The 20,035-nt window shown below is 37.1% G+C and overlaps 1 protein-coding gene across 5 annotated transcripts in view; it reads right to left on the bottom strand.

The window, feature by feature from the left end:
- Nucleotides 1–20,035, bottom strand: part of CPED1 (cadherin like and PC-esterase domain containing 1) — a 268,681-nt gene that overhangs the window by 196,933 nt on the left and 51,713 nt on the right. For all 5 annotated transcript variants that reach the window (XM_060632979.3, XM_060632976.3, XM_060632977.3 and 2 more), the window contains exons 3-4: nt 13,276–13,382; nt 7,404–7,479 (exon numbers count right to left, since the gene is read on the bottom strand). In XM_060632979.3, coding sequence (XP_060488962.3) covers nt 7,404–7,479; nt 13,276–13,382 — 183 coding nt within the window. The remainder of the gene's footprint in view (nt 1–7,403; nt 7,480–13,275; nt 13,383–20,035) is intronic.

Here is a 20,035-nt window from a genome sequence, read left to right as displayed (position 1 = left end):
GTGGACGGCTTACAGATGAAGTGAATGGGAATTTAAGTGCACTTCCAGAAATTCTACCAATTAGAAATTCATTGGCTTTGCAAGCTTCTTTTATAAAAATGCAAATACATCTAAGAGGCTTATGACTGGGGTGAGGGTGTAATTTAGTCTGAATTAGTTCCATCAGCTTACTTTCTGCTATCACCTAGCTGAAGTCAGTCATACTAAAGAGATGAGTTTTACTTGGGGAAAGAATGTTTTGCATAAAGGAAACAATCGTGTATAGGACAGGAGATGGAAGTCTTTGGAAAGGCAGAAACGTGAAGGAACACACAGGAGACACAGAGAAGGGGTGTCCGCGTTTGAGAGGACAGAGAATAAGCAAACCGGCCTTTCTCTGAAAGTTTGCCTGATTGCCTTGAAGAGACAAGTCCCCAGTCTTTACTAATGGGAATGTTCTCACTTTTTGTATTCTTGTTTGGAGAGTATTCCTCCAAGTTATAGCGGAAGGGAGGAAAAAAATGAAAGCAATAAAAATCCTCAAGCAGTATTAAGCATTCACAATTTCCATGTTGCTTCATTTAAATCCAAGCTAAGCTACCTGTTTCCCTGATGATATTCCACTGACATCATATAACAAATAGGAATTTTTAGACCTGGAGTATTAAAATCAATCATCAGTGCCACGTGAGATAAATAACTATTATTGATCAATGTTTAAAAATAATTTCAATTATGTTATTTGGAACCTATGTTTTACATTTGGTAGTAAACATCTATGATTAAAAAATATTTTTTTAGTGTTTTTATTTATTTTTGAGAGAGAGCAAGACAGAGTGCAAACAAGGGAGGGACAGAGAGAGAGGGAGACACGGAATCCAAAGCAGGCTCCAGGCTCTGGGCTGTCAGCACAGAGCCTGACAGGGGGCTCGAACTCACAAACCATGAGATCATGACCTGAGCCAAAGTCGGACGCTTAGTTGACTGAGCCATCCAGGTGCCCCACATCTATGATATTTTAAAGTCCAGTCTTCTTTAGATACAACAAAAGGTTAATTTTGTATCGTTTTACTTTCTCTTTCTGTACCCACACATTATAAAAATGAGGACACAGGTCCTAAAGTGTTCAAAATGCTACCTTTGCATCAGGTCTGGGTACTACCATTTCAAGCTTCCCGTGAATGACAATGCTCAGGGGTGAGGTAAAACTACTGGAAACCACAAGTAATGGACAAAAATCTGGCACACTTCTAACCAGGGCTTATTGGGTGGTGATGCTGCATAAAAAAGAACAAAAACAACAACTCAGAGCCCAAGTAAAACCTTTCTCTGATGTTTTGCTTTGTGTCTCTATTTCAAATATGGGAAAGAAATCCTTTTTATCTAAAAAAAAAAAAAAAAGCTTACTAAAAAGCAACAAAAAACATTAACCAGAACTCTGGGCCAACTAAAAGTTATGAAACCTTCTTTCCCCAAAAGGCAAAGCATATAAATGCTAAGGTAAAAATAAATCTCTGTGCTAGCCAATAAAATCCCATGGATTTGTGACTTTTAAAGTGAGTCACAAGTCTGATGGCAGGTACATTCAGTTTGACTATGGAAAGGAACAGACTGTGTTAGTCTTACATGCTGTCTTCAATCACTCCTCTACCTCTGGCCCAAACTCTGTCCTGCCACATGTGCAGGGTTCCAGCTACATACACCCAGATGATCTTCTCTCCTCTCTTAGCATCCCTGTCTCTGCCTACTGCTTAAGATAAAGCCCAGGACAGCATGTTTGAATGAAAAAAAAGGTACAGCAGAATCATGGAATCTCATCAGCATTATTATTCATTGCCAAACATTGTATTTTCATAGGCAAGAAAACCGAAGCACAACTCGGCTTTAAGTCTTGGTCAGAAGTATACACTGATTAAGCTTCAGAGCTAGAATTTGTCCGGTATTCTCTGAAACTGTTGGGAGACACTTCTCCATGCATCTTTCACATTTCTGTACATTTTGCGAACAGAGGCACTGATTATCTTTGTTCTGAACTATCTTTTCAAAGATATTTATATGGTAGATAGAATTGAAAGATAGAGATGGTGTCTCACTCTGGAAAAAAGAGAAGGTTTTGTCCAGTATAACAAAAATAATATCTCTCTCTGGAGCAAAGGGCAGGTATGCTCACTGCCCATTATAAAACATTCAAACTCCCTAAGCTCAGAGCTGCTCTACTGAAATGCAAACCACTAAGTATACAAGTGTCACCTAGCTCTCTTCACATCACCCTGTGGGAACTGGGATTCAGTGAACCAGTGCAAATGCTGCTAGTCTGCCTACTGCTATTGCTGTAAATAATAAAGTCGTTTGTCTCTGACCCAGGAGTCTCATGTCTTTTGCCAGTGCTTGGGAAACAGTGGCAGGCTGACTTGTGAGCTTGGAAATAGGGGGAAATCTCAGACCCTTCACAGTTTTTGCCAGAAACATAAAATCAGAGTGATAATCAATCATATAAAGAGAAAAAATATTAAACACTGTGAGGTGTGTTGTTTGATTTTTTGCATCTAGGATGAGCCATTTACCATTACTTGAGCATTATGTCAGGTATAATATATAATATGCTTTATTCTTCAAATCAAATTATACACACACACATAGATAATAGGAACTACTATATTTTTTAAATTAAACTTATGAAATGGGTTTCGTTATCCTCACTTTATAGATTAAAAAGCAAACAAACAAACAAAAAATGAACAACCTCTGAATCACAGAGCTAACAGTTGGCAGAGTTAAATCTCTGGTGTCACAAATTTGTGTTTTGTCTACCTCCAAAGGAAACAGCCTAAAACGGCACAGGACATTTTGGCTTTAAGTAAAATGGCTAAATTATAAAGTAGTTTGTTTAGTTTCACTATCTTACCTCTTTAATAGTAGTGTATATTTAGGTACTGACGTAGACATGTTGTTATCTAATCTATTCAATATTAAATATTCAGTATTGACAACAAATAGAATGTTTTCAGTCTTGTGACTACAGGGTTTATACTACATAGTGTATATTCATAGCAACAGTCTATAACAAAAGCTATTGATTATAAAGTTTAAGTCAGAAAGTAATCCTGTGAACTTACATGCTGTCCTTTAAAGCTACACATCTAAGAAAATTATCTTCAGCTAAAGAAAGATAACATGATAGGAGAAATAATTTTACTTAAAAGGCTATATATTCCATGAAATTATCCTGTTAGTCACAGAGATAAATAGAAAACTAAAACACTAGATGTCGTAGTGAAAGGACTACATATTTCTAGAGCCTATAGATGTTCTTGAGGAAAAAGTAGTATTTAAAGCAAATGGAGACAGTTAAAAACCTCTTAATTGTAGGGCACCTGGGTGACTCAGTTGGTTAAGAGTCTGAATTTGGCTCAGGTCATGATCTCACAGCTCATGAGTTTGAGCTCCACATCAGGCTTTGTGCTTGCTGATAGTTCAAAGCCTGGAGCCTGCTTTGGATTCTGTGACTCCCTCTCTGTCTCTGCTCCTCCCCCGCTCATGCTCTACCTCTCTCTGTCTCTCAACAATAAAAAAAAAAACTTCTTAATTGTATGGAAGCAAAATATAAAATATAAACTTGTGTAAGAGTTGTTTGGCAAGTGTTTTTAAAGTGATAACTAATTTCTGGGTATAAATGAGCTTTTAGTCCTATGATTCTACATGTTCTGCTAACTCCGATGCTAAAGAAACTTAATGTTTTTTAGTTAATGTTTTATTTATTGAGAGAGAGAATGTGAGCAGGGAAGGGGCAGAGAGAAAGGGGACAGAGGATCTGAAGTGGGCTCTGCCTGATGCAGTGCTCGAACTCACGAACCATGAGATCAAGACCTGAGCTGAAGTCGGACACTCAACTGACTGAGCCACCCAGGCGCCCCAAGAAATTTAATATTTTGAATCTATCATTTTGAAATGTGAGTAGTCCAGAATTGTACCTACAAATGTATGGCCAACTAATCTTTGACAAAGCAGGAAAGAGTATCCAATGGAAAAAAGACAGTCTTTTTAACAAATGGTGCTGGGAGAACTGGACAGCAACATGCAAAAGAATGAAACTGGACCACCTTCTTACACCATACACAAAAATAAACTCAAAATGCATGAAAGACCTAAATGTGAGACAGGTAACCATCACAATCCTAGAGGAGAAAACAGTCAACAACCTCTTTGACTTCAACCACAGCAACTTCTTACTCGACACGTCTCCGAAAGCAAGAGAAATAAAAGCAAAAATGAACTATTGGGACCTCATCAAGATAAAAATCTTCTCACGACAAAGGAAACAATCAACAAAACTAAAAGGCAACCGACAGAATGGGAGAACATACTTGCAAATGACAAAATCTATAAAGAATTTACCAAACTCAACAACCACCCCCAAAATAATAATAATAATCCAGTGAAGAAATGGATAGAAGACATGAATAGACAATTTTTCAAAGAAGACATCCAGATGACTAATAAGCATATGAAAAAATGCTCAACATTGCTCATCAGCAGGGAAATACATATCAAAACCACATTTAGATACCACCTCATACAGGTCAGAGTGGCTAAAATTAACAACTCAGGAAATAATAGATGTTGGTGAGAATATGGAGAAAGGGGAACCTTCTTGCACTTTTGGTGGGAATGCAAACTAGTGCAGCCACTCTAGGAAACAGTGTGGAGTTTCCTCAAAAAAATTAAAAATAGAATTACCCTATGACCCAGCAATAGCACTACTAGGAATTTATCCAAAGGATACAGGAGCTCTGATTCATAAGGTCACAGGTACCCCAATGTTTACAGCAGCACTATCAATAAGAGCCAAATTATGGAAAGAGCCCAAATGTCCATCAACTGATGAATGGATAAAGAAGATGTGGTTTATATATACAATGGAATACTACTTGGCAATGAAAAAGAATGAAATCTTGCCATTTGCAGCAACATGGTTGGAACTGGAGGGTACTATGCTAGGGTGAGATAAGTCTGTCAGAGAAAGACAAATATCATGTTTTCACTCATATGTGGAATGTGAGAAACTTAACAGAAGACCATGGAGGAAGGGAAGGAAAAACATAGTTATAAACAGAGAGGGAGGCAAACCATATGAGACTCTTAAATACAGAGAACAAACTGAGGGTTGCTGTAGGGGGAGGTGAAAATGGGTGATGGCCATTGAGGAGGGCACTTGTTGGGATGGGCACTGGGTGTTGTATGTACGTGATGAATCACGGGATTCTACTCCCAAAGTCGAGCACATGTATACACTATATGCTAGCTAACTTGCCAATAAATTTTATTTTTTTTAAAAAAGGAAATGTAAGTAGCAACAAAGAAAAACATACTTTAATAATATGTAGGCTCTGTTAAAAATATAAACAAAATTTTTTTTCAAATTCCCTAAAGGATTCCTAGATACTTCCTAATAATATATTAATGGAAATAATTACTTTACTTGCATCTCACAAAAACATTACATTTTTAAAAATAAAATAAAAACTACCCAGCTGAAGTTTACGGAAACAAAATGAAACAAAACTTAGAGATTATGGAGGCAGTTACAATCGCCACATAAAACAATAACTATAAAACCAAGTTTATGCAACTATTATTTATCTTAGGCAAGTATCTTAAATTGAAAGTTGAATTTTTGATTCATTTTTACTACATTTTAATCCTTAATAAATGACAGCAGAAGACTAGTCTTTACAATGGGACATACCAATGTGGCTTATCTTTGGTATGGAAGCAGAAACCCCATGGAAAACCCAATGGGATAAGATATCAGTTTTCTGATTCCACCAGAACACAAATTAAATTTTTAAAAATAGAATTGAAGCTATGCAGATCTAAATTTTAATTACATAGTGAAATACTTTCTAGGGGCATAAGCTGTATAGCATGAAATAGGTTTTAAACAAGAAATTTGAGAAACCCTTTCACTGATGGGTTTTAAAGTAAGCTATAATTTGATCTATGAAGACTCATAGACCATCTGATTTTTCTTTCACACTGGGAATCTATGAGGAAAAGATATGGTAATTTTTGTCCCAAATTACTAATGTTGTCAAGGCATAGAATTTACTCATTCAGTATCCTGGGTAAAACAGGCAAATTCAGGGAATTTCAAAAAAAAAAAAAAAAAAAAGGAAATAGATTTATTGAGACCAGAATTAATCATGAAGAAATACATATATTTTTAAAACCTCAAGTTTTATATAATTAAGAAGTATTATAATAATTGCTTTTAAAATAAAACAAGAAAGAAGACATCCGGATTCCAATAGGCACATGAAAAGATGCTCAACATCGCTCCTCATCAGGGAAATACAAATCAAAACCACACTCAGATATCACCTCACGCCAGTCAGAGTGGCCAAAATGAACAAATCAGGAGACTAGATGCTGGAGAGGATGTGGAGAAACGGGAACCCTCTTGCACTGTTGGTGGGAATGCAAATTGGTGCAGCCACTCTGGAAAGCAGTGTGGAGGTTCCTCAGAAAATTAAAAATAGACCTACCCTATGACCCAGCAATAGCACTGCTAGGAATTTACCCGAGGGATACAGGAGTACTGATGCATAGGGGCACTTGTACCCCAATGTTTATAGCAGCACTCTCAACAATAGCCAAATTGTGGAAAGAGCCTAAATGTCCATCCACTGATGAATGGATAAAGAAATTGTGGTTTATATACACAATGGAGTACTACGTGGCAATGAGAAAGAATGAAATATGGCCCTTTGTAGCAACATGGATGGAACTGGAGAGTGTGATGCTAAGTGAAATAAGCCATACAGAGAAAGACAGATACCATATGTTTTCACTCTTATGTGGATCCTGAGAAACTTAACAGAAACCCATGGGGGAGGGGAAGGAAAAAAAAACAGGTTAGAGTGGGAGAGAGCCAAAGCATAAGAGACTCTTAAAAACTGAGAACAAACTGAGGGTTGATGGGGGGTGGGAGGGAGGGGAGGGTGATGGGTATTGAGGAGGGCACCTTTTGGGATGAGCACTGGGTGTTGTATGGAAACCAATTTGACAATAAATTTCATATATTGAAAAAAAATAAAAGTGGGTTTTAAAAATAAAAAAAATAAAAATAAAAAAATAAAATAAAACAAGAATGATTTTAAAGAAAAACACAAAGGAAGAAGGGAATATTCACCTTAAAAATTAGAAGGCAAAACTAAAAGAAAGAATACCAACGTTGTGTTTGTATTCCTTTTTATCAGGGTCTCCCCATGGGCAAAAACCTTGTGGATTCTGGAAGATTTGTGATAGTGAAATGATAGACAGAGGAGCTAAATATATGGATCTGAGATCTCATTATTTGGTATCTGCTAAAGCAGGCTGCATATCTCACATGTTTTTGCATAAGGAGGCAAACTAAAGATTACCTGGAAATCTTCTAATTATTTGACATAATCCTTCTTTACTGCAAAGCTGATGCTGTATTTCTGGTAATATGTTTACCTGCAAGGAATGAAAAAGCTTCTAGTGAGTTAGGCATTCATAAATGCTAAAGCAAAGAAAATGCAAAAACTCACAGGGTATAGACGTGAACTACTGTGTACTCCATCCACACCCTACCTTCAAATCTCTGAAAGTCAACATTTAAATCCAGAATAATAAAATGGTTTATTTGAGAACATCAAACAAAAACTTGCCCTTAGAAATTTGAGAATATTTTTGAAAACCTTGATATATTTCCAAACCATGATATGTGCTAAAACTAAAAGGAAATAGATACATTCTTATGGTAAACAGAATAACACAAATAACTTGACAGTTGCAAATTTTGCTTTGGTAGAAAATAGCACCAACCATACCTCAAAGTCAACTAAACTCTGAAGTTCCAAAGGCCCTCGCTGATTTAAATCACAGACATTTAGTGGGAAATTCAGTGCTAATCCTGTTTCAAAATTTAATATATAATCTTCCCTTCATATTGAAGGGCATTATTGCTTCCAGATATAAAATCCAGGCACTGCAAAATTCTATTCTAAAAAAAAAATTGTTCTTAGAAAGCTTCATAGAAGTTATCATAAATTCAAATATACTCTTCTGAATTCATAGACTGATTATCTAGGTATTATCAACTAAATTCCAAAAATGATGCCTCAAATGGCAAAGCCTTGTTAAAACCAACAGAAAGAGATCAGGGTAAATTAGCTTGAAAATCAGGTTCATTTTTGTGAAATTATTGAATACTTTCCAACTCACTCTAATCAAGTATTGTAGTTTCTCTGCTGTGTTCTACTGACAAGGCTATATGAAAATAACTCAGCTGCAGTTGGAGGACCAGAAACATGAGTTACAGTCCTACTTAGGACAGTTAACAGAATCGTAACTTTGAGCACATCACTTTTGCTTCTCGTTTTCAATTTCTACATTTGTAAAATAAAGCACTTAGAGCTTTTGGTCTCTGAGTTCCACTGCTTCTCTAAGATTTTTATGAAGTAGTAATTCAATCATCAGTTGTAGTTTTACAAAGAAATGATTCTCTTAAAGTGCTTTGAAATAGCGTGTTGATTAAACATCCTCCAACCCTTTGATGGGGGCCGGGAAAACGGGAGATGTGCATTGAGGAGGGCACTTGTTGGGATGGGCACTGGGTGTTGTATGTACGTGATGAATCAGAGAACAGACTTCTGAAGCCAAGACTACACTGTATGTTAGCTAACTTGACAACAAATTAAAAACAAAACAAAAAGCAAAAAACATTCTCCAACTCCTGCAATCCCATTAACTCTATTCATTTATTCAGCAAACAGTAAACTTCAGCCCACGTTGTGTATAAATGAAGCCAGGGCTTCAGTAGAACCAGCTCCTGTGAATCTGCAGGAACAACGTTGTTAAATACTCGAGTTTGAAAGTCTCCAAAGATAACAAAGTCTGAGTCACTTACATTCTTAGGGCACAGGGCGTGGGGGCAAAGGCTAGAAGTATAGTACACTTCAGATTTTAGGCATGTCTACTTTCTCAAATTAAAAAATGATAAGGTTCAGAGACTAAAAGTGGAAAACAAAGAAGGGTTTTCAGAAAGTCCTTAAGGTCATAATTCAGACTTCCTAAGAAAGGCTGGAGGGAAGAAGCAGAATACCGCAAAAGTATGGAGAAACTATAATAAAGGTTTTTTGTTTGTTTGTTTTAGATTTTTGTTTGTTAAAGATAATAGACAGAAGAAGTTTTCTAAATTAGATCGTCAAAAGCTTTAAAGGTCAATACACTTGAACCATTTTCCCCACCCCAGGCAAAATCACTCAGTTGCTACTGACTAAATAGAAACTTTAATAGAAGGACCCAGAAAGAAAAGTAGCTTTAAGTATCATTTTTTAAAATGCTTATTTATTTTTGAGAGAGAGTGTGTGCGTGGAGGAGGGGCAGAGAGAGAAGGAGACACAGATTCCGAAGCAGGCTCCAGGTTCTGAGCTGGCAGCACAGAGCCCCATGCAGGTTCAAACCCAAGAACCATGAGATCATGACCTGAGCCGAAGTCGGAGGTTTAACTGACTGAGCCACCCAGGGTGAGTAGGTAAGTATCATTAAAGGTTATGTATTGACAAGGTCCAGATTAAAACTTTCTTGCACTTTTTGAAGAGCTCACAGCAAAAGTGCTGTTATACCAGATGGTCAGCACTGGTATATCCTGGATGAGCTGTCCCATCCTTTACAAATTGAAAGAAGAGTCCCAGTCAATGGGCAACCATAACTGAACTAATGGGCCAGAAGAATTTGCAAAGATGCTGCAAAGACAGAGTACAGCTTGCATAGATTTCAGACACAAGTGCAGGTTGTTGGGTCTTATCAGAGAGGTGACTTTCTATATGAGACCTTCAGTCAGAAGAATGAACTGACCCAGGATCAGCAAAGCATTCGCTTCAAGAAAGCAGAGCCAAGCCAAGGGAAGCAACTGCTCCCAGGCTTCCGCTTTCTACTTTCCCTTCCTCCACCCAGTGACCTCTTCCGTGTTCCCTCCTCCAAAGCACATCTTTAGAATACACAGAGTCTCAGCAGATGACATAACCGAGGTGACACGTGACACCAGAAATACCATTTCCGTTTGACTCTGTGTAACAGCACCAACCTGGGCAGTTAAACCGAAGAACTTGGCACAAAGAAAGAAACATATTCAAAGGCTATGGGTCATATAGCTATATCAAATCAACTATATTACATGTATTCCATGTATTTTTATTGTTAAGCCTAATAATGCTCTTCTATATCCTCATGCTTGGTTTTTATTTTTTTTATGTGCATCATAAAATATGTAAGATTTCCATCATTGTCAAAAGGAACATCATCAATGACATTTTACTTGGATTAGCTGACTTCAACCCCACCAGAGTGGTACATTTGTTACTCTTAAAGAATCTACACTGTACATCATTATCACCCTAATAATTATTTTCAATATACACTGATTTTGCATTGGGTTTGAATGCTTTACGTACACTTATATGTGTGTGTATGTTTTATATAAGCTGCTATTTTTCTTGACATAAAACCTTCCATATCTTTGAAAGGGTTAGAATACATAAGGGAAATGATAAAGATAATGATGTTTGGGCCCTGGGATATTTCTGAGATCAAACTGAGAAAAAGGAAATGTGCACTTAGAAAGATTTCAATCCCCACATACCTTCCACAATCCTAATCTGTGAGTATTCCACATCTAAATTGTTTCTATTACAGATTATGAGAAGCAAAAGTAAAAAAAAATCATTCTTATTTTGAGACATAGTTCAATTAATATGAACAACAGTATATCAATTATAAACATTTAGAACGTGTTTATAAACTAAAACTAAAACTACAGTAATACGATTAACTCATTAAGGAGAGACATTTGAGTTGGACTATTTATAACTACAAAGTGTGGAAGAAAGAACCCAGGGGAAAAAATTGGGACGGGTCATTCACGAATACCGAGAGTAACACAAACTTCACAGCAATATCTTTTTCTTCTCTTTCTCTTCATTAGGTCGGTACAAACATTCTCTATTTTATCAGAACTCAGATGTTCTCTGGAAGCTGTTCAGTATCATTCACAAGGAAGAGAACTAATGACAAGAAGAGTCATTATCCCCTTGTCTCTCCCATGCAATTATCATTCCATCAAATTCACATGAAAATGTGTTCAAATGCTTTATAATAAGAGCCATTTCAGTATTTCTCAGTGCTCCGGGTACTAAAAACAGCATACTGTTTTAGGGACTGCTAATCCTACAAACATTTAGAGCTAGAAATGAATCCCTCTGCTCTTGAAACAGTAGAACCTTTCTGTTAAAGGTGAAATACAGTCCCAGTTACTAAACTTAGTGTTACCCCAAATAGTGGACCTCACTTCACTTTCCGCATCACATGGACCAATACAGTTTTAAAATCATGTTACTCTCCTTCTGACTAGAGAGACTCCAGGCCACTCATTTTTTATAACAAATCTTATGATCACTTTCATTAAGCACTTAGATTCCAAAGCTCTCATGTGATTAGTAATCCTAATTTGAGCAGAGGCCTTTTTCTTTGTTCATCTAAGAATCCCAACAAATCTGAAGCAACTTCTGTTTTGAATATTTATGTTTACATAAATAAGTCATGGTTCATAAAGCTTCAAATTATTCATGCTCCAAAGTGACAGTTATCTAATATGTATCATTTAGAACTTACGCATTCTTTAAGGATCTTCATGAGAATAGGCTGTAAATGCTGTCCTAAATATTTATTTAGAAAAATTTTATAGTGATGTAGTTAGGAAGACAAAATTTGTAGTCAAACTGCCTGAGTTTGAATCCTGGTTGCTTCATTTATTATCTATGAGGACTTAGGAAATTCTCTTAATTTTTCTGTGCTTCAGTCTCCTATGTGTAAAGAATGAGCATAAATATGTGAACACTTGGAATGATGCGTGGCACCAACAGGAGGCCTTGGCAAGAGTTTGGGGGGTAGTAAAGAGAGGTTGAGTACTCATCTCCCTGGCTTCCTCTCTGCAGGCTTATGATTTGGCAATGGCTACATTCCCCTACTTCATAGCTCCTTTCCAGCGACCCCTCTTTTTTGGCTCCAGCTCTCATTAGGCTTTGGTAACCATTCCCTCTATAAACCCTTCTTCAGACCAAGGGTGGTAAAACTTTATGATGCTGCTGGTCCCTGGGTGCCTCTAATCTTTTGTTTTGTTTTGTTTTGTTTTCCCAATCTTTTTAATTACATTCTCTCTAATCTTGTTTCTCTTATCTTGGCAAAACCTCAGTAAATAGCTCTTTCATTGGTTTCCCTTCAGTTAAGTCCTTTCAAGTATGGAATTTGTCTCCTGCTTGGAGGTTGACCAATACTCACAGGGAAGAAAACTGTAGGCTTTACCTTATAGTTGATGTAAAGCCATTCAAGATTTAAGTATAGGACTAACTAGGTTAGCTCAGAATTTTATATTTTTTTTATCCTGATAACTTTGGGCAGGATGGATTTCAGGGGCAGAACACTTGCTTCAGAAAAAGCTGTAAAGAGGATTCTGTAATAACCTGGTAAGATATGGTGACTATCTTGCCAGAATAAAAGTAGTGAGCATGGATATTTGAGAAATAATATACTTGAGAAGTATTTAGGAGTTAAATTCCTTAGCACTAGTAATTGATAGAATGTAGACCACAAAGGAGAGGAAGGGATCAGAGGTGAAGGCCAGATTTCCACCTTAGGGAGTGACAGTGGTTGCTCATGCCTGTGACCAATATAACAGAAGTTCTGCAGAGCTACTGAATGCAAGAGTAGAAGTGGATTTACTGGGGAACATACGAGTGAGTTTTCCCCATGGTGACTCTGAGGTGTCTGTGTGATATAAAAGTGATGTTCAGCAGGCATTATACACACGAGCCTGATGCCAGGGAAAGTGCTTGAATTTTAGATGTACTTTTGGGAATCATCAACAACCTTGGGAGTGGTGTTGAGGAACACAGGAATCTAAAGTATGAGCAGACAAAGGTGGCTATGAAGAAAACAGAGAAGGAATGGCCAAAGATGGAAAAGAAGAGCAAAAATAATGTTCTCAGCCCAAAGGCCAATGGAGTCAGGAGTTACAAGGAGGAAGGACTTATCAAGATTGTCAACTGCAGAAATATCAAATGATCAGTGTAGCTACTATAATATTATTTCACTACTGAGAAATAGCTGTAAGTTTTGATGCTTTTTTCACATTAAAAAAATACTATGGACCAAGATATGCTGCTGTATCCAAGGGCTGTTAAAATCTGTAACCATTTTGAAAATAAAATTTACCTTTTGATGTAAACCTAACTGGCACATGTCTTCCTTGGATATGCAAGGTTTTCCACCAGCTTTCCTAGAAGACAGGCAAATGAGCAGATCCCAAGAGCCCAAATCACCTAATGGCAAAAGAATATTGAAAAACAAATATTTTTTTATCAGATTTTTGAAGGCACCATTCTTAGATTTAAGAATGCTATTATTTAAATTATAAAACACAAGTAACAATGACTCTGAATATGTTTAAAAGTCAATATTCAAAGTAACTGAAATTCAACTTTTCTAATTTAGAAACACTTTTATATTTACTATTGTATCTTAGGGAAAATTCAATTATCTAACACAATGTCATAAAATTCCTAAAAGTCTAAAATTTAAATGTTTTAAGCCACTAATTTTATAAATTCACAAAGTCTTATTTGGAGATTGGGAGGAAAGATGGTTATAAAGTCTTTTAAGATAATAGACGATGGTTGCAAAATCAAATAATGATAAGAAGTCAAAACACCAAATATTTTGTTCTAGGCTTTGATATCACCATTACTTTTCACAAATCTTAAACATCAGATATACTTTTATAACATTTCTTCCAAAGAAAGCTGCAGTATACTGAAAATAAAATTCAATGAAAATTCTAAAAAACAGGTTTTGTCTAAAAGGAATTTGTGGTCTAGTTATCGATAGCAGAATTGAGCTCAAAATACAGAGTATAACATGGACTGAAGCAAATAATATTTCAGCTATTTACCAAGGACAAAGCCCTTTGCCAATAAGTCCTAGTAACTTGCCAAAATAATCTCAGAAGAGTACATTCTTGCATAATACTTGAACATTTGAAAATTAACATTTGTGTGTTAGGAGTTTGTTTTCTCTTAGTCTCTCTGACTTATTTATATGTTTTTATCAACATGTCTTGCATATAATTGGTGCTTTAAAAATATTTGATAAATGAATGAATAACTAGCCCCAGGACAGAGTGGTAAACATGTTACTTCAAAGGCATATAGAAATAGGTATCTCAAAAATAACCAGGCAAAAAAGAACACTAAAGAATGTATGACAGGATTGATATTACTTGTGAAACTTCCTCCATTTTGGGTGGAAATCTACTTTTAAAAAAATCAAGCAATTTCTGTACGTATGGCTTCTGGAGTTAAACAATCCTGAGATCATATTCCTTCGGTAACTATTTATGCCAGATCTCATAAGTCACCTCTTGCATTAGGTATTAGTGGCTTCTACAAAGCCTGAAAATAACCAAATCCTGTCTTTAAAAATTTCCCGAAAGAATTTCATACTTGAGGGGCGCTTGGATGGCTCAGTCAGTTAAGCATCTGACTTCAGCTCAGGTCATGATCTCGCAGTCTGTGAGTTCGAGTCCTGCGTCGGGCTCTGTGCTGACAGCTCAGAGCCTGGAGCCTGTTTCGGATTCTGTGTCTCCCTCTCTCTCTCTGTCCCTCCCCCACTCGTGCTCTGTCTCTCTTGCTCTCAAATATAAATAAAACATAAAAAAAATTTTTTTAATAAAAAATGAATTTCTCACTTGAACGCATAATGCTTTCAAAGAAGGACTTTATGGGGTAAAAAAAGATTGATAACGAAGGCTGATCTATGACAATTAGGAATGAAATTTCACTCTGCACTAATCAAGTCCTTTACCATTTGACAAGCTCTGTGCTGTCTGGGCTATTGATTCCTCTGTAATTGCCCTGTTCCTAGAAGAGAAACCTCTCTGCCAAACAAAGGGATCCAGACAATTGAACTCAAGTTAAGCTCTTGTCTCTTGTTGCGTGATGTATCTCAAGATGCTGGAATATAGTGCAACAGTTCAAAGGGACATGGAGAAATGATACAGGCGATTTGGGGATGAGAGAAATCTCTCCATCTAGTAGCCATCCGGCATTAGACTTGGAAGGTCCATGCATCCTCACTTTGAAGGAAACTCTAAATGGATTTCTTGAGCCAAAACCAAATACTCTATGATGATTCCAATACCTTATTTAAAATGTGCACCTGGCACTTTCAGCCAAAACCTTTTGATATGGATTCAAAAGGGAAAAAACAAAGATGGTTCCATTTTATATTATTTCTAGCCCAGGAAACACTAAAACCTAGAAGAAACATCCTGACATAATATACTCAACCAAATATTTTAAGAAGACAAGGATATGCAAAGAGAGGACTTCAAATCATATACTGTATTGCAAAAATGAACTACTGGGGCCTCATCAAAATGAAAAGTTTCTGCACAGTGAAGGAAACAATCAGCAAAACTAAGGCAACTGACAGAATGGGAGAAGATATTTGCAAATGATATAACAGATAAAGGGTTAGTATCCAAAATCTATAAATAACTTATCAAACTCAACACCCAAAAAACAAATAATTCAGTGAAGAAATGGGCAAAAGACATGAATAGACACTTCTCCAAAGAAGACATCCAGATGACCGACACATGAAAAAATGCTCAACATCACTCATCATCAGGGAAATACAAATCAAAACCACAATGAGATACCACCTTACACCTGTCAGAATGGCTAACATTAACAAGTCAGGCAACGACAGATGTTGGCGAGGGTGCGGAGAAAAAGGATCTCTTTTGCATTGTTGGTGGCAATGCAAGCTGGTGCAGCCACTCTGGAAAACCGTATGGAGGTTCCTCAAAAAACTAAAAATAGAACTACCCCATGACCCAGGAATTGCACTACTAGGCATTTATCCACAGGATACAGGTGTGCTGTTTCAAAGGGACACACGCACCCCCATGTTTATAGCAGCACTATCAACAATAGCCAAAGTATGGAAAGAGCCCAAATGTCCATTGATGGATGAATGGATAAAGAAAATGTGGTATATATAGGTATATATATACACACACACACAATGGAGTATTACTCGGCAATCAAAAAGAATAAACTCTTGCCATTTGCAACTACGTGGATGGAACTGGAGAGTATTATGCTAAGTGAAATGAGTCAGTTAGAGAAAGACAAATATCATATGACTTCACTCATATGAGGACTTTAAGAGACAAAACAGATGAACATAAGGGAGGGGAAGCAAAAATAATATAAAAACAGGGGAAGGGAACAAAACAGAAGAGACTCATAAATATGGAGAACAAACTGAGGGTTATGGGAGGGGTTGCGGGAGGGGGGATGGGCTAAATGGGTAAGGGGCACTAAGGAATCTACTCCTGAAATCATTGTTGGATCTCACTAATTACTAATTACTAATTTGGATGTAAATTTTAAAAAATAAAAAATAAAATTAAAAAAATCATGGACTGTATTGTTTAGACATTAAAAACACAGTACATTTCATATCCCTCCAAGTCTGATGCAAGCTCCCCTTCGCTACCCAAGACATACACACAATTTCTGGATTTGATTAAGATATATATATTTAAGCCATAAATGTTTAAAATGGGAAGACATGTTTAAATAATTCAAAGTATTTAATTTATAAAGAACCTCCTATGAGCAGGACATTGTACTAGAATTATGAATGTAAACAGAAAAAAAAAAAAGTGGTCACTGACCTCGGCAATCTTTGAGAGACCTGAGCACTAAAAAGAATTTAGGATAACTTGTAAAGTGCTACAGTTTCTTGACATTCATAAGGGTTACCCCATACCTCTCAAAGATATTTAACGAATATTTTAAATTTAAAATTCAAATTTCAAAAATATTTTATAGCACATAAATTTCCTCTTAAAATTAAAGTATAACCAAAAATTTCAAGTAATCTCTTCATATACTTCTTGCCTAATTCTTTGCCACCACAATCTGAAAAATGCTGATTGTTTCCACTCAAAATTCTTACAGATACCCTCCCTGACTCCTACCTCAAACTTCCTAAACTCTATCTCCTAGTTAAATCTCTAGTAGACCTTTTCACTTTCTCTTCATTTCCATCTCCAACCTTAAAAGTCAACACTGTCCCCTGATTCCCACAACCCTTTTTAAAGAAAAAGCTTTTATTTGTTGCATGAATGGCACTATGTACTCAAACTTGGTTTAAAACACCCCCAAAGCCACACTGAAATCTGGAAATAGGGTACAGACATAAGCACATTCACCAGCTAAGTAAATCACATTCATAAGTCAACTCTGAGCATTTGGGAAACAGATTTGTGCCTCAGCAAAATTACACACTGCAAGTATTGTGGAGCTTTGGGGCCATGCTCAACTAGCTGAAAGCATGAGCATTTAGTAGGCAAACGCCCAGGATGTACAACAGAGATTGTAGACTGCAGGCACACAGGGAGAGTCAAACGGCACGTGGGGTGCATTTGGCCTGCACAATTTTTGTTTTGTTTTCATTTTAAATTTTAAGTATTTGCCAAAATGCAAATGTCAGCATAATTCATATAAAAGTCCAGATTTCTGCCTTCATTTGAAAACTTGGAGGCTGTGGTAATACTGGGTCCATATCCTATAAGGCAGCCACTGACTGGAGTGGAGTACAGCCTCCCGCATTTTCTCCAGTTTACCATTTGGGTCCCCCAGGCCCTCACTGCCTGGGCTGTGCCTCTAGTAGGCAAACCAGTCCTAGACCTGGTATAAAACACCATGTATCCGTTTTGCATGAATTGCCCATTCAGCAAGTTGATGTTCCAGGCTTTAGCTTTCAGTGAATTAGAGTTGTTCATTAGGTAAATTGGTCTTGTTAAGATGACTGTGGGAAAATTGATATTTGGTCAGTTGGTCTTATAAGGATGTCTGAACACACCCTTTGATCCCCAGATCCGGCCATGCTCTCCCACAAGGTTGAGCAAGGTCATTTCAACTCCGGAGACATTTTATTGGCTGTGTTAAAGTTGGTAAGAATTGACGTGTGGTCTCTTAGAGTAATTCTTTTTCTCAGGAGCCTGGAAAAATCAGGAGAGGCCTATGGAAATCTTTTTCACTTATGTCTTCTCTCTCCAGTTGAACTGATAGAGTGACCCAGGTACCACTCCTAGGTGGGCCTGATCCCTTCTCTTTCTCACCCACAGTCTCTCTTTGGACTCTTTTAAGACATTCAGCCTGTCTCAGGACTGTTGCCATAGTTAGAAGCAGCCCAAGACAAGCTTCTTCTTTTTTTTTTTTTTGGCATTAGGGCAAACATTCTTTATGTTGGCCTTACTTTATGTACTTCTTCTGTCCCTAGAAGGTTGACATTAGAGTGTAAGAGTGGAGAAGTCAGATGTGGATTTGAAAAAAAACAGGCAAAGCTGCCCTTGGCCAACCTGGATGGTGGTTTCTTAGGTTTCCCTGGCAGACAGAACAGGAGACCTTTATGTGATTCAGCCTAGCTCCTTAGACTATTGCATTAGGATTTGGGTGCCAAAGCCACACTAATAAATAAATACATAAATAGTAGTAGTAGTAATGATATCAACAGTACATCTTTCTTGACCACTTACAGTAAGCCAAGTACTGCTCCAAGTATTTGTGTTAATTCATTTATTCCACACAATATCCTCCTGGATATGATTATTCTGTTTTTGAAAAGCACAGTAAGGTTAAATAACTTGCTAAACTCATCATCTAGTCATCTAGTTAGTGGTGGGAAGAGAATTCGAACACAGAAGTTTAGCTCTAAGGGTTCATAACCATTATATCATCATCACTTTAAAAACCAGGGAGGCAATAGATGGGGCACCTGGGTGGCGCAGTCGGTTAAGCGTCCGACTTCAGCCAGGTCACGATCTCGCGGTCCGTGAGTTCGAGCCCCGCGTCGGGCTCTGGGCTGATGGCTCAGAGCCTGGAGCCTGCTTCCGATTCTGTGTCTCCCTCTCTCTCTGTCCTCCCCCATTCATGCTCTGTCTCTCTCTATCCCAAAAATAAATAAACGTTGAGAAAAAAAATTAAAAAAAAAAATAAATAAAAACCAGGGAGGCAATAGAGAATACCTTATATATTTTAATTTATGCAGAACTTCTAACAACATTATGGGGTATAAGCAATTATTCCATACTCTTTATGAGAGAGGGTACTGAGACAAAGAGGAATTATATAGGTTTGGTGTTTTTTCCAACTACTGTCCAGTGCATCTATTTTCCTTTGGGACCTCAGAGGGAAAAAGGAGTATAACAAGTATCTTGGGTATTCGTAGACCCTCACCCAGCAACAGTGCCCCCAAACATTATTAGCTACCACTGGTAATTGAGAAGTAAGTGCTTTGATCTTTAAAAGGAAGGAATATTCAACTGCACATGTACTCAGAAACCATAAATATTAACTTGGCTACCACCTACTTTTGAAAAGAAATCTCCAAAAGTTTCTTAGATTTTTAGATGATTAAAATGATTTCTTTTGCAGTCACAAAGCAACCAGAGCAAGACTAGCTCCCAGATTAGACTAGCCAAGCCCATAAATAGAGAGGTCACAGGACATTGTTCTAGGAAAACAGGATGTGGATGTTCTGTTCTCCATCTCATAATCACAAAAACATGAAAAATCTATAGGCTTCTCCCCATAAACTGTGGAACAAAGTTGCTGGTAATACCACACTATCATGCCTCCTAGTGTTGGCTCAGGTAGCAATGAAGACTCCGCGGACAATTTTGGGAGTTGTCTGGGTCTGGATTTATTAATTCAGACGTAAATAACTACTGACTTTAGTTTTTATCTTTCTCTACTTGTTCTCGGGAACCAAGTAACATCTCAGTGTTAAGAGTAAGAGCTATTTTTAAAGGTTCTGTTCTTGTTTCTGTTTTAATCAAGCATCTGCCCTGTGGAGCAAGGGCTGACTCTAGAATATTTCCAGTCCCTCATAGGCA

The sequence above is a fragment of the Panthera onca genome, chromosome A2 (assembly GCF_046562875.1).
Source record: "Panthera onca isolate mPanOnc1 chromosome A2, mPanOnc1 haplotype 2, whole genome shotgun sequence".
In the NCBI taxonomy this organism is placed as follows: Eukaryota; Metazoa; Chordata; class Mammalia; order Carnivora; family Felidae; genus Panthera; species Panthera onca.
This window is presented reverse-complemented; position numbering and strand designations above follow the sequence as displayed.